General features: G+C 49.0%; 1 protein-coding gene across 3 annotated transcripts in view; it reads right to left on the minus strand.

The window, feature by feature from the left end:
- Nucleotides 1-7,013: 7,013 nt before the first annotated feature.
- SLC43A2 (solute carrier family 43 member 2) overlaps nucleotides 7,014-14,731 on the minus strand; it is a 51,920-nt gene continuing 44,202 nt past the window's right edge. For 2 of the 3 annotated variants that reach the window (XM_060204111.1, XM_060204113.1), the window contains exons 12-14: nucleotides 10,420-10,493; nucleotides 8,982-9,105; nucleotides 7,014-8,499 (exon numbers count right to left, since the gene is read on the minus strand). In XM_060204111.1, the coding sequence (XP_060060094.1) occupies nucleotides 8,338-8,499; nucleotides 8,982-9,105; nucleotides 10,420-10,493 (360 nt within the window). In that variant the 3' untranslated portion in view covers nucleotides 7,014-8,337. The remainder of the gene's footprint in view (nucleotides 8,500-8,981; nucleotides 9,106-10,419; nucleotides 10,494-14,731) is intronic. The other variant, XM_060204112.1, reaches the window with a different exon arrangement.

Here is a 14,731-nt window from a genome sequence, read left to right on the forward strand (position 1 = left end):
GCACTGCTGTTAGGGCCTAGGATAGGATAGGATAGGATAGGATAGGATAGGATAGGATAGGATAGGATAGGATAGGATATAGGATAGGATATAGGATAGGATATAGGATAGGATATAGGATAGGATATAGGATAGGATATAGGATAGGATATAAGATAGGATAGGATGTAGGATAGGATGTAGGATAGGATATAGGATAGGATATAGGATAGGATATAGGATAGGATATAGGATAGGATATAGGATAGGATATAGGATAGGATAGGATAGGATAGGATAGGATAGGATAGGATAGGATAGGATAGGATGGTGGCTGGAACTGTCCAAGACTTTGCAGCAACAGAAAGGGGTCAGCACACTAGACCTTACCCTTCTCTCCAGATAGCTTTTTTCCTTGGCCTCCAGGGTTATTGCTGGGACTTGGTGCTGGACTGGCTGCTCCTCATAGCCATTTTTTCTTTTCTTTTCTTTTTTTCCTCTTTATTCGATAGGACAGTGAGAGAGGGGATAGGGTGATAGAAAGATAGACACCTGAAGACCTGCTTCACCACTTATGAAGAATCCCCGCTGCAAGTGGGAAGTAGGGGCTCCAACCTGGGACCTTGAGCATAGTACTGTATGTGCTTAACCAGGTGCACCACAGCCTGGCCCTGTAGCTCCCCCCCACCCAGATACAGACAGCGGCAGAGAGAGAGAGAGAGGAATCACAGCACTGGGGAGACAACATAATGGCTAGACAAAAAAGCTCTTGATACCTGGGGCTCTGAGGTCCCAGGTTCAATCCTCTGCACCACCATAAACCAGAGCAGTACTCTGGTAAAAACAGAAACAAGCAGGAACACACAGCACTGAAGTCTCCTTCAATGCAGCAGGGGCTGGTCTCCAATAGAGTTGTATGCATAAGGCAGCACACTGTCCAAGTGAGCTATTTCAACAGCCCTTCTCTAGATAAGTTTCCAGACACTTCTTTAAGCATTTTCACACCTGACACACCTAGAATACGCCTTCATCGCAGCCCATGCTTGTATACACACACACGCACACGCACACGCACGCACACGTACAGCCATGTGGTGTAAATGTGTGATACTGAGGGCCAGAGTTTTCATTTACCCTATTCAACCTGGAATCAAGACTGGACAGTCCCCATCAAAAGGTGCTCTTAAGGAACTTGTTGACCAAATCTCCCACCAAAATGTGGACATCAAGATGAAAAGAAGACAACTACCTTCTATTCCCCCTTTTTCTTTTCTTCTCTCTCCCTCCCTTCTCCCCGTTCTCTTCCTTCCTTCTTTCCTTCCTTTCTTAAAAAAATATTTGTTTCCTTTTGTTGCCTTTGTTGTTTTATTGTTGTAGTTATTATTATGTCGTTGTTGTTGGATAGGACAGAGAGAAATGGAGAGAGGCAGGGAAGACAGAGGGGGGAGAGAAAGATAGACACCTGCAGACCTGCTTCACCGCTTGTGAAGTGACTCTACTCCCTTGCAGATGGGGAGCCGGGGGCTCGAACCAGGATCCTTACGCTAGGCCTTGCTTTGCACCACCTGCACTTAACCCACTGTGCTACCACCTGATTCCTCTTTCTCTCTCTTTCTTTCTTTCTCCCTCTCTTTCTCCCTCTCTCTCTCTTTCTTTCTTTCTTCCTTTCTTTCTCTTTCTTTCTTTCTTTCTTTCTTTCTTTCTTTCTTTCACCAGAGCACAGCTAAACTTTGGCTTCTGGTGGTACTGGGGATTGACTCTGGAACCTTTGGTGCCTCTGGCATGAAGGTCTTTCTGCATAACCAATATAATAACCTCCCAAGAGGACAACTTCTTAAGACTTTTGCTTAGAAGGGCCAGAAAGAGCTCACTGAGTAGTGAGTATGTCCTGTCATTCACACAGCACAGGTTTAAATCCTGAAGCCATACGGGTGGTACCATGGTACCAGGGGAAACTTCAGTGCTATGAATTCTCTCCCTTCTCTTTACTGTTTATCTAAATGAAAAAGTTTTACCTGGGGGCAGTGAAATCACACATTTATCAAGCCCCTGCCTCCCCAAAAAACAGTTTTTGCTTAGAGAGGGGGTTCTGATAAGAAAGAGGTCAGTGGAAACAGAGTGTTCTTTTTTTTATTATTTTTATTTTATTTATGAGAAAGATAGGAGGAGAGAGAAAGAACCAGACATCACTCTGGCACATGTGCTTCCAGGGATTGAACTCTTGACCTCATGCTTAAGAGTCCTAAGCTTTACCACTGCGCCACCTCCTGGACCACAGAGTGTTCTTCTATTACCTGGTTGGAACTGCCCAAACTGTGTCCTGTTATGTGGGTGAGGCATCGGCCTTCCCTGTGGGCTCTGCGTTCCTTCTTAAAAACTGTGCTGGGGGGAGTCGGGCTGTAGCGCAGTGGGTTAAGCGCAGGTGGCGCAAAGCACAAGCATCGGCATAAAGATCCCGGTTCGAACCCCGGCTCCCCACCTGCAGGGGAGTCACTTCACAGGCGGTGAAGCAGGTCTGCAGGTGTCTATCTTTCTCTCCTCCTCTCTGTCTTCCCCTCCTCTCTCCATTTCTCTCTGTCCTATCCAACAACGACAACAACAATAATAACTACAACAATAAAAAAACAAGGGCAACAAAAGGGAATAAATAAATAAAATAAATATTAAAAAAAAACTGTGCTGGGGGGTAGGTGGGGGTATAGCATAGTGGTTATGCAAAGAGACTTTCATGCCTGAGGCTCTCAAGTCCCAGGTTCAATCCCCCATACCAGTACTCTGGTAAAACAAAATAAAACAAAACAAAACAAAAAACTGTGCTGGGGTCAGGTGGTGGCACAGCTAGTTAAGTGCTCACAATACAGTGCACAAGGACCTGGGTTCAGGCCCCTGGTCCCCACCTGCAGGGGAAAACTTTACAAATGGTGAAGCAGTGCTGCAGGTGTCTGTCTCTTTCTAATAAATAAATTAAAATTAAATTTAAAAAAAACCTGTGCTGCTTTCATTGTGAGTGCCTGTCACTGATAGCTAAATAACCGTGCACATGCTCCCCATCCCTGCCACTGAGCCTCACAGTGAGGGGGTAAGCACATGCATTTTACACCTGGGGAAACTGAGGTTAGTCTGAGGTCAGCGACAATGTATGGTGCGACCCCCTCCTGCCGCCTGGCCACAGGGAGATGGAGCCTGATGGTGGGAAGGGTGCTGCCCAAAGTCCCAGAAGGCTCTGTCCCAAGGGGTTGCTAACCATGTGTTAACACTGAGGGGCCCAGGAGGGTTCCACATGGGCAGGAACAGGCCCAGGAGGGTTCCACGTGGAGAGTACCACACCTCTTTCCTGACACTGTTCTTAGTGCTATCCCAGGGAGGGCTACATACTGGAAAACCAGACTCCTCACTTTGGGGGTCTTCACCTCACAATCCTGTGACCTCCACTTGGGGGAAACAGGTGATGGCCCCATGGGGGGGCAGCCTTCACTCTTGGGGCAGAAGAGGCAGCTTACTGGCCCCAGAGAGCCCATGGGGGAGGGAGTCTGGGATTTCAGCCCTCAAGGAGGCCCCCAGCTTGTCCCCATCCCTGTCAAACTCTACTCAGATCCCTGGAGGCTAGCGGCCCTCTTAGTGCAGTAGTCAGTCTCATAATCTGAAGATCCTTGGAGGCTGATATGCAAGGACATCAGAAACCGCATGGGCTGAATGTGCTTTGTGCTGTCATTTGGGACGGTCCTGCACATGTGCCCTCAATACTGCTGCCCCCCCCCATTTCAGTGTCCTAGGGCAGTGTGACATTCCCTTCAGCATGTGCCAGCACTCTGAGGAGGTGGGCTTGAGTAGAAGCTTCTTTTTTATTTTTTAGGAAAGAGTGAGAGGCTTCTTTCTCTTTATTAAACTGCCACCAGGGTTATCACTACGGCTCAGTGCTGGCACTATGAATTCAATGCTCCCAGCCACCATTGTTTTCACTTATTTATTTATTTATTATTATTTTTAATATTTATATTTATTTATTCCCTTTTGTTGCCCTTGTTGTTTTATTGTTGTAGTTATTATTGTTGTCATTGTTGTTGGATAGGACAGAGAGAAATGGAGAGGGGAGGGGGAAGACAGAGAGAGGGAGAGAAAGACACCTGCAGACCTGTTTCACCTCTTGTGAAGCGACACCCCTGCAGGTGGGGAGCCAGGGCTTGAACCAGGATCCTTATGCGGGTCCTTGTGCTTAGCGCCACCTGCGCTTAACCCGCTGCGCTACAGCCCGACTCCCCACTTATTTATTTTTATTGGATAAAAACAGCCAGAAATCAAGGGGGTTGAGGGGTGGGCAGTGTCGTACCAGGTTAAGCTCACATAGTATGAAGTGCAAGGACCCAAGCAAGTATCCAGGTTCGAGTTCCCAGCTACCCACCTGGGGGGGGGTCACTTTGAAAGCAGTGAAGTAGGTCTGCAAGTGTCTCTGCCTCTCTGTCTCCACTCCTCTCTCAATTTCTCTGTCTTATCCAATAAAATGAAAAAAAAAAAAAAGCCCGCTAAGAGCAGTGGATTCATAGTGCTGGCACCAAACCCCAGTGATAACCCTGGAGGCAAAAAAAAAAAAAAAAAGAGGGAGAGAGACAAGAAGATATCTGTAGCACTGCATCACCGCTTACAAAGTTTTCCCTCTGCAGGTGGGGACTGGGGGCTCGAACCCAAGTTCTTACGCAAAGTAACATGTTCAACTAGGTGCATACCACCTGGTCCCTTGTTTTTTAATTGAACAGGACACAGAAATTGAGGAGGGGAGAGAAAGAAAGACACCTGCAGACCTGCTTCACCACTTGTGAAGTGTCCCCCCTGCAGGTGAGGAGGGCTTGAACCCAGGTCCTTATGCATGGTAGTATGTGTGCTTAACCAGGTGCACCACAGCCAGCCTTAGAGTAGAAGTGCCTTAGACCAGACTGACACTGGGTATGAGGGAGGAAAGGCATTGGAATCACATCTTTGGCAGCATAGGGGTTGGAAAACCCCCCAGTAGGGGTTCAGGCAGTGGGAGCACCAGGTGACCAGGAGGGTGTACAGGAAACCTAGCACAAACACCAAGCCCCTAGATAGAGGGGTCCTGGAAACCTCCTGGGGTTGGCCCAACCCTTTCCTCAGTCTAGATGAAACCACAGGGGCGGCCACTTCCTGCTGCTTCCCACCAGGAGCTTCCCTACTGCCTTTGATCAAGCCATAGGCCCTGCCACCTCTCAGGGGGGTGAGGTGACAAGAGACTTGTCCTCCTCTCCTGCCAAGTATCCAACAGCTTCAGAACCAAGATGACTCTACTAAGCAGAGCTCACCCCTCTCTCAGGCCACCCTTGACTCCACAAAATGGATTTGCTTCCTCTACTCAAGCTGTTGCCATCTGCTCCTAAGGTTTAGTGGCCACTAGGTTGTCACTACCAATGCAACGTCCCGGCTTAGATGACTGTGACCCAGTCCGCAAGTCCCATACATGAGTCCTCGCCATAAACAGGAGTTAACTCCTGGCTTGTTGATTCAGCGTTGCTAATGAGAACATAGGTAACACCCTGGTACCAACAGAGCACAATGACTGACCTCTGACAAGGGAGGGGGGATACAGGTGGCACCAATCCAACCTAGCTGCTTTTTAAAAAATTACTTTATTTCCATGAGAGAGGTGGAGAAGAGCAACACCAGAGCACTGCTGAGCTCTGATTTATAGTGGTGCTGGGGATTAAACCTGGGACCTCAGAGCCTCAGGCATTAGTCTTTTGCATAACATTATGCTCCCCAGCCCAGCTGCTCCCATTTCCATGCCTCTCCCATGCACTGTTACCAGGCCTTTATTCTAGTTGCCCAATGCTTGCTTCTTCTCCACAAAGGCCCACATCCTGCGGCGGCGGGAAGGCAGCAGCTTCCACTTGGCTGGGTCTGGGAACTGCAGGGCACAGAAGCCAGGCCTGTACATTTCTCTTGCTGGAAAGGTGCTTGCTAGCCTTGTGCTTCCCCAAGTTGTTTTTCTTTGTTAATGGGTCTCAAACTTCTTCGGAGGATACCAGAATCTCCAGGGTGGGGCTTAACAGAGGAAGGCCTTAGCTTGTCTCTGCAGACCTGAAATCTACAGGTTTTTGTTTGTTTGTTTGTTTTTGGTGCTGGGGATGTTTTTGGTGCAAAATGTGCTCTACCACTGAGCTGTATACTGACTGGCTCAGGAAGCCACAAGCAACCCCCCGGAAGGACCTACTGCAGGGGGTCACTGGCGGAGGGCTCAGACTACTAAACCATTCCTGTGCACTGGGCCACACCCTCCCAAGAGTCCCAAAGTCCACGGGTGTGTGCTGCTGTAAAGAAGCACTCTTCAACTCAGCATTTCCCACATCTGAGTATAAAATTAGAACAGTGACCCGCACCTCACAGAACTAGGGTCCTGAGACTGATAGTGTGGGAAATATTGATATGGTTTCCATTCCTTACAAGATGGAAGAATTTGTTTTACATAGGTGTCTTTTGTGTGTTGGTATCTGTGCAGAGAGAGTTTAGGGAGATTAAGTGTGTTCAGTTCAAGGTACTCAACCGTCAATGTGGAGCTTGAACTGGGACCTGGCTCGGCCCTTTCCTGTTCTCCAGGGGACCGGTCCCCTCCCCACCACATCCTGTCTCTGTCTTTGAGCCTGAGACTCTCCCAGGGTCATCTCCTGGGCAGAACTCAGGAGGATCTCAGGACAGTTGGTCAGCAACAGGAAATCTGAGTAGGGGGTGGCAGGAGAATGGGATTGGCCTGCTGGACTGGAGAAGCAGCAGAAGAAGGGAAGCCCACACTTCCGAGATGTCCACAGCTACCCCATTTTTGGGAGTGAATTTGGTGGAGGAGTGGGTTATTCCTGGCCCACTGCCCCTCCCAAGACAGCAGTTGCCCTGAGAGATGGGCAGCAGCTGGGCATGACTGGGGCAGCACAGTGGTCTGCTTTCACAAAGGTGGCAGGAAAGTTTCTTTTGCCTTTCCTTCTGAAGCTCAAGGCTGGCACAACCAGCCATTAATTGAAATGCTAGGAGGGGGGTACAAGGGGAAATGAATTTATTGCTTTATAAAAAGGAATTTGATAAGACTAAAAAGAAAAAAAATAACCATAGGCCTGAAAATCAACCACCCCTCGCAGCACTCCCATAAAGTCTCAGACGCATTTCTGGGGGCAGTCAAGGTAGTTTGGTGGGTGAGCCAGGCCTGCCCGGCCAAGGAAGGGGCCTTTTCTCATGTAAACAGCTCCAGGGCTCTGGAGAAGTCAACCAGCAGGGGGCTCTGTGATCCTAGGCCTGGGAGAAGCTTCCCTGCTGGAGGTTGGCTCCTGGGTGCTGTTGGCTACAGGTCTGGCTGGCTCTGGGGGGTGGGTGCGGGGGAAGGGAAAGGACACAAACCTAGAGCCAGCCCCTACCCCCAGCCTGTCCCCATCCCACCCTTATCTGTCACACACATAACCCCCCTCACACACATCCCACATGTACACACACCCACACATACAGGTCCCTCAAGAATCTACATCCCCACTCAGGCCTGGACTCCTGTTTCAGTCAGTCACAACCTCACATCCACTCGCACAAAAACTGCTATTTGTGTGAAGGGATGCCCTACCAGTGTCCCTTTAATTCCCTACAGGCCGCAGACTGGACAAGAGGGTGGAGTGGGAATTTGCTTCCCCCCTGAACCCTAAAGCAGATGGCAAAGGACTGCTAACCCACCTCAGTCACGGCTCCTGAGCTGTGTGACCATCCAGCCCTGCACCCTATACCCAGGACTCTCCACAGGCCTCTAAAGGGAGGACAAGCTAGGAAAAAGTCACAGGGGGCTGGCATTACTAAGGAGTTAGCACCAACAACAGGAAGTGGGTCTTTCCTTCCTCAAGCAGCCTCATACTGGCCAAGGGAGGTGAGGGGCCAGGCAACAGGCGGTACAAACAGTGTAAGTCTTTGTCCTCAGGCAGGTGTGGTTGGTGGGCATGCAGCTGTGGGGCTAGAGGTGGGCAGTGGGTGGCAGAATCCAGATACTGGCCGAAGAGCCTGCCTGCTGGGGGGCCCTCCTGGTGTCTCCAGCAGGCACTGTGGAGTGCCAAGGCTTCAGTGGCCTCTGAAAGGAGGGGTGGGAGAGCAAAGCCCAGGGCAGTTCCCATGTCCAGCAGCAGAAAAAAAATCACCCATGCAGGCCAGGCCTCTCCTGTCTTCCTGCTATAGAGCTTCATGGCAGGACCATGACCCTGGGAGGAAGCATGGACTCCAACATGGTGACAGAGAGCATCCTGGGGGCATGTAGGGGTCCCCTGGGGCAGGAAGGAGGACGCTGGTCAGTTACTGAAGCAAGGGCAGTAGGTCACAGTTCCAAGGTGGCAGGTGCTACACAAAGGCCTCCTGGTTGGAGGAACCGTTGAGCTTGAGGAAGAGCTTGCCATCCTCCCTCTTCTGCTGCAGCTGTCTCTCCAGCTGGCGACGGTAGCAGATGAGGTAGAGTGGGAGGCAGAAGCCCAGCATGCTCATTCCAAGCAGGCCCACATTCACCTGGGGAGCAGATGAGAGAAGCTGTACTGGGGGCAGGGGACAGGCAAGGGCTGAGGTCTTTGAAAAAGCCCAGCCAAAAGTTCTACCTCACACTCAGGTTTGGGACAGAGAGAAGGTCACAGAGGGGTGAGGTAACATTGCAATAGCAAGTTCCAAGTGATTGGAGGACCGAGTTCCACATTCCAGCATCAGCATTCCCCAGTTGTTCCAGGGACACCCATGGGTACCCTCAGGGCCTGGGTGCCTAGCTCAGACCCGCTGATCTGAAACTGTAAGGGTGGGGCAGGACAGTGACTGTGCTGTTTACTCCAAGATCAGGCTCAGAAAGGCCACCTCCTCCTCCACCCATGGGGAGCCTCTGAAGCTGACCGAGCCCCAGCTCTATAGTGCCTGTCCTCTGGCAATCTGGCTGAGATTTCCCAGCTCCTATCCAGCACAGTGGGGCAGCCACCAGTGAGCTACTGACCCCCTGCCCTTCTTACCCACAGAGGGTCTCCCTGGAGGGGACCCATCATGGCCAGAAACAGGGGCTGCTGCAGAAGAGCGAAGAGTGCACTGATGAGCGACTGTAGTCCTGTGAGGCTGCCAAACTGGGTGGAGGGGTACCTGCCAGGGCAATGGAGAACCTGTCACTGAAGGCACCACTCTTCAGGCTTTCCAAATACTCCTCTGCCTCAGTCTGGTCATAGTAAGATGCCAGGGGAGGAGGAGACAGGAGCAGCTCTTGAGGCCAGAGGATGCCACCGTCAGGCTATTGTCTGCTCAGGAGTTCTGCAAAGTGAATTTCAGGGAGGACCCCACACAGGTGTACCCCAGGTTCACAGGTGTCATGTCTGGCAAGCTGAGTGGCAAGTGCAATGCCAGCAGGAGCCTGCAGCTTAGGCCCAGGGAGCAGGTGGAAAGTTGGGCCTGGCTCTGCTGCGCCCTCAATCCAGAGGAGCACTATGTAGTCACAGAAACTCAGCATCACAGCTCTCGTCGATGTTCTCAGACCATGCCAGGGGAGCCACAATTTCCTCTAGGCCTGGGGGGTTGTAGGACAGGCAGACTTGGGATGACTTGTATGGAATACTATTGGGAGAGTACTGGCAAAATCTTTACCAGCGACAGGCATTGCTGCCCCAGAGGTGGGAAGAGGCACCCAGCAAGGAATAAGCTGGCCATTGTTCAGAGAGGGAAATAGCAGATGGTGCTTAGGTGAGAGTTTTTGAGCCAAGTCCTAGTCTGAGAAGGGGGAACAACTGTGATTGCTGTGGGCAGGTTTCATTTGAGACATGGCCTGAGAAGATACTATGAGGTTCTGAGTGAGAACTGTAAGATACATCTGGGGGCTGACAAATGGCTTCACATAGATAGAATGCTGCTTTGCCACGTGTGCTAGGTTCAAGCCCAGTATCCATTGCACTGGAGAAAAGCCTTGGTGCTGTGGGGTCTTTCCTTCTTTTTCTGTCTCTGTCTCTATTTTAAATGCTAGCAGGGAGAAAACACACACCCCCCTACACCCCCCCCCCCAATACACATACACACACACCGTATCTTGGGTTCAATTATCCATGTTGCTCTCTGTGCTGAGGCACATCTGAACTTCAATGTTTAGCTGTAGGCAGCCAGAACCCATCCCTACCTTTACCCTGAGCAGCCAGGGGCAGCCTCCCACTTGGCTGAGCAGAGGCCCCCAAGGCATAGCATAATCAGCTATACAAGGCAATGACCATAGCTGGGAGATCTGACTTCGTGTTAAATCCCAAGCCTTGTGGGCACCCAGCTTCCTACCTACTGATGCACTTCCTGGTATGGCTTTCCCAACACTCCCCACAGAAACCCTGTTCCCTGATGCAACAGATGAGCCTAGAGCAGGAGGCTGCCCACACTCTAGGTCTTCCCCCCAACCCCCGGGACGCAGCTGCTCCCCACACTTACACAGCAGCATACAGGCCTCCGATGGCGGAGTGGATAAATCCTCGCACAATCGTGTGTAGGATAAAGGACAGGATCTGCAAGACAGAGCGCAGAATGTGAGCAGAAGACTGTGAGGGGCTTCACTGCCTCCCCCAAATCACAGTTCCTGGGTCCTGGAGTTGGTTTATACCAGCTTCTGAGGGAGAGTGTTCAGAAACTTTGTGAGCCTATTGGTAAGGTAGTCAACAGAAGTTTACGAACTATTAAAAACAAAAATAGTTGGCGCAAAGCACAAGGACCAGTGCAAGGATCCCTGTTTGAGCCCCTGGCTCCCCACCTGCAGGGGAGTTGCTTCATAGGTGGTGAAGCAGGTCTGCAGGTGTCTATCTCTCCTCCCCACCGCCGTCTTCCCCTCCTCTCTCCATTTCTCTCTGTCCTATCAATGACGACATCAATAACAACAACAATAACTACAACAACAATGAAAAACAAGGGCAACAAAACGGAAAATAAATACTAAAAAGTTATAAAAGTATTTTTAAAAAGTAGTAAATACTTATGTCATTACTTGCTAATTGCTATTGTTTATAATTGTTAGGACATCACTGCTGTAGGCCGACTTTTTCAGATAGGAATGGGGGAGAGGGGCTGGAGAGACAACATAATGGTTATGCAAATGATTTGTATACCTGAGGCTCTAAGCTCTCAGGTTCAATCCCCAGAACTGCCATAAGCTAAAGCCGAGCAGTTCTCTGATTAGAGAGAGAGAGAGAGAAAGGGGGAGAGACATCACAGTCCACAGTACCAAAGCCTCCCTCAGTGGCAGGATACTTCTGTGTAGTATTATCAGGGGTTCAAACCCTCCCAGGTGAACTATCTTATTAATATTTAAGGGATAGGGGGCCAGATGGTGGCATACCTGGTTGAGCGCACATGTTACAGTACACAAGGACCCAGGTTCGACCCCCTGGTCCCCACCTGCAGGGGGAAGGCTTCACAAGTGGTGAAGCAGGGCTGCAGGTGTCTCTCTGTCTCTCCCTATCACCCCCTTCCCTCTCAATTTCTACCTGTCTCTGTCCAATAAATATATAAAGAGAATTTAAAAAATTTTAAAAATACTTAAGGTATGTTGTATGGTAGAAATACCATATGGTGACATATTACTGTGAATCTCTTTTCTTGCTCCACAAACAGAGACATCACATTGGCTGAAATCAGCCATGATTAATGTATTTACACCCAAGATATTAACAAATCCTAATAATCAAGATCCATCCTCTACTTGGAATCTGTTGTTAACTAGGTATCAATGCAGCAATAAGAAGGCTACCACTTAGTGCAGTGGGTTAAGCACAGGTGGCGCAGAGCACAGGGACCGGTGGAAAGATCCTGGTTCGAGCCCCCGGCTCCCCACCTGCAGAGGAGTTGCTTCACAGGTAGTGAAGCAGGTCTACAGGTGTCTGACTTTCTCTCCCCCTCTGTCTTACCCTTCTCTCTCCATTTCTCTCTGTCCTATCCAACAACGACAGCATCATCAACAATAATAACTACAACAACGAGAAACAAGGGCAACAAAAGGGAAAATAAATAAATATTTTAAAAAATAAAAAAAGAAAGCTACTGCTTATGATTTAATGTCCTATCTTTGCTTCCCAGAAGTCTGTACCTAAAGGTCTTTGTACCCAAAGTTTAACCGCCCCACTGGCAAGTAACTGTCCTTTTCCGCTAAGATAGCTCTGCTTCTTGAAAAGGCTACTGCAGGGAGTCGGGCGGCAGCGCAGCGGGTTAAGTGCATGTGGCACAAAGTGCAAGGACCGACAAAGATCCCGGTTCAAGCCCCCAGCTCCCCACCTGTAGGGGAGTCACTTCACAAGAGGTAAAGCAGGTCTGCAGGTGTCTTTCTCTCTTCCTCTCTATTTTCCCCTCCTTTCTCCATTTCTCTCTGTCCTATCCAATAACAATGACATCAATAACAATAATAACTACAACAATAAAACAAGGGCAACAAAATATTTAAAAAAATTTTTAGGGAGTCGGGCGGTAGCGCAGCGTGTTAAGCGCATGGTGGCGCAAAGCGCAAGGACCGGCGTAAGGATCCTGGTTCAAGCCCCCGGCTCCCCATCTGTAGGGGAGTCGCTTCACAGGCGGTGAAGCAGGTCTGAAGGTGTCTGTCTTTCTCTCCACCTCTCTGTCTTCCCCTCCTCTCTCCATTTCTCTCTGTCCTATCCAACAATGACGACATCAATAATAAATAATAACAACAACAATAAAACAAGGGCAACAAAAAGGGAATAAATATTAAAAAAAAAATTTTTAAAGCTAAAAAATAAATTAAAAAGCTAATGCAGCAGGATGAGTAAGTTCTAAGAAGCACTTTTTTATGCAGTGCCAGAGAGCATATGCTTGATATCACTGAAGTGCCTCCATTTTATGACCCAAATATTATTATATGTGTGTATTTTAAAAACCATTTTACATTTTAATGAGAGAGAGACAGAGACTAGAGTACTACTCAGTTCTGGCTTATGGTGGTGCTGGGGATTGAATCTGGGACCTCTGAGCCTCAGGTATGAAAATCTTTGTATGACCATTATGCTGTCTCCATAGCCCCTATATAATTTTATTTTAGAGTTGGGGGTCAGGGGAGACACCAAAGCACTGCTTTACATCTATAAAGTTCCACCAACTTTTGTTTTTGGTGCTCTCCATAGTGTTCCCTATGTAGTATCAGACTGACCCCAGTGCTGATGAAATAGCTCACTTGGACAGAGTGCTAGTTTGCTATGTGCATGATCCAAGCCCCCATCACACTGAAGGAGGCTTCAGTGCTGTGTTCTCTCTTACCTTACCTCTCTGACTCTCTATCTAAACCAGCAAACTGAAAAAAAAAAACTAAATAAAACAATACAGATTAACCTCAGGGGCTCACACATGAAAAGCATGTGCTCTGACTCTGAGTCACCTGCCAAGCCCTTAAGAAACTCAAGTACAATTCACCTTGCTGACAGGACCCTTTGCCCTGTGCATATAGTCCTGCCTCCCTGCTCAGCAGCTGGAACTTGTCCACAAGAATGTGGGCAGTGAAAAGGCCAGAGTGCAGAGCTGAAAGGGAGCTGTGCCTGACTGAGCATGAGCATACTTGAACAGGCAAGCCCCTCCCCACTTGATGTCCGGTGCTGCTTTTTTTCCTTGCCTGGACAAGGGACTGTCAGTCCTGCAGGGAGAGTATCCACCAGGAAGACAGCAACACTCCCACCTGGAAGTGGTAGGAGTCTCCAGTGGTTTTCTCTGGTCTGCACTGTGTTAGCACACACCCATGGGCAGGACACGTCAGGGTGCTCAGTGTTCCTCAACACATGGTCACTTGTAGAAAGGAAGGGACTTTTATTTTCCTCCTGGACCTGGCTCAGTATATCATGTGGGGGTAGGGCAGACAGCACAATGGTTATGCAAAAATACCTTTTGTGCCTGTGGCTCCAAAGACCTAGGTTCAATCCCCTGTACCATCACAAGCTAGAGCTGAGCAGTGATCTGATAAAAATTTTAAAAAGTGGTCTGGGGGAGTCGGGCGGTAGCGCAGCGGGTTAAGCACAGGTGACGCAAAGTGCAAGGACCGGCTCAAGGATCCCGGTTTGAGCCCCCGCTCCCCACCTGTAGGGGAGTCACTTCACAAGTGGTGAAGGTTTGCAGGTGTCTATCTTTCTCTCCCCCTCTGTCTTCCACTCCTCTCTCCATTTCTCTCTGTCTTATCTAATAACGACGACATCAGTAACAACAACAAAAATAACTACAACAACAACAAAAAAACAAGGGCAACAAAAGGGAAAATAAATAAATAAAATAAAAAAAAAGAACTAAGTAGTGCTTTGGTAAAAAAAAAAAAATCTTAGGGATCGTGTGGTGGCACACTTGGTTGAGAGCACGTTACAATGCACAGCTACCCAGGTTCAAGTCCCTGGTCCCCACCTGCAGGGGGAAAGCTTTGCAAGTGGTAAAGCAAGGCTGCAGGTGTCTCTCTGTCTCTCTCTATCTGTCACCCCCTCCCCTCTTAATTTATGGCTGTCTCTATCCAATAAAGAAAAATTGAAAAAAAAATCTTGTGCAGAGGATTTTGAACCTTGATGCCAGGGTCATCACAGTCTTTCCCATTCTTTTTCTATTAAATCAGAGCATGGCTAAGCTCAGGTTTATGGAGGTGCTAGGGACTGAACTGGGGACATTGATGCTTTAGGCATGAACATCTTCTTGCATAACCACTGTCATCTCTCCAGAGCTCTTTTTCCATTCTTTCCAACATAGACATCCTTATAAGTACTTTTGTATCAGAAGAACA

This window comes from Erinaceus europaeus, chromosome 12 (genome assembly GCF_950295315.1).
Source record: "Erinaceus europaeus chromosome 12, mEriEur2.1, whole genome shotgun sequence".
Classification (NCBI taxonomy): Eukaryota; Metazoa; Chordata; class Mammalia; order Eulipotyphla; family Erinaceidae; genus Erinaceus; species Erinaceus europaeus.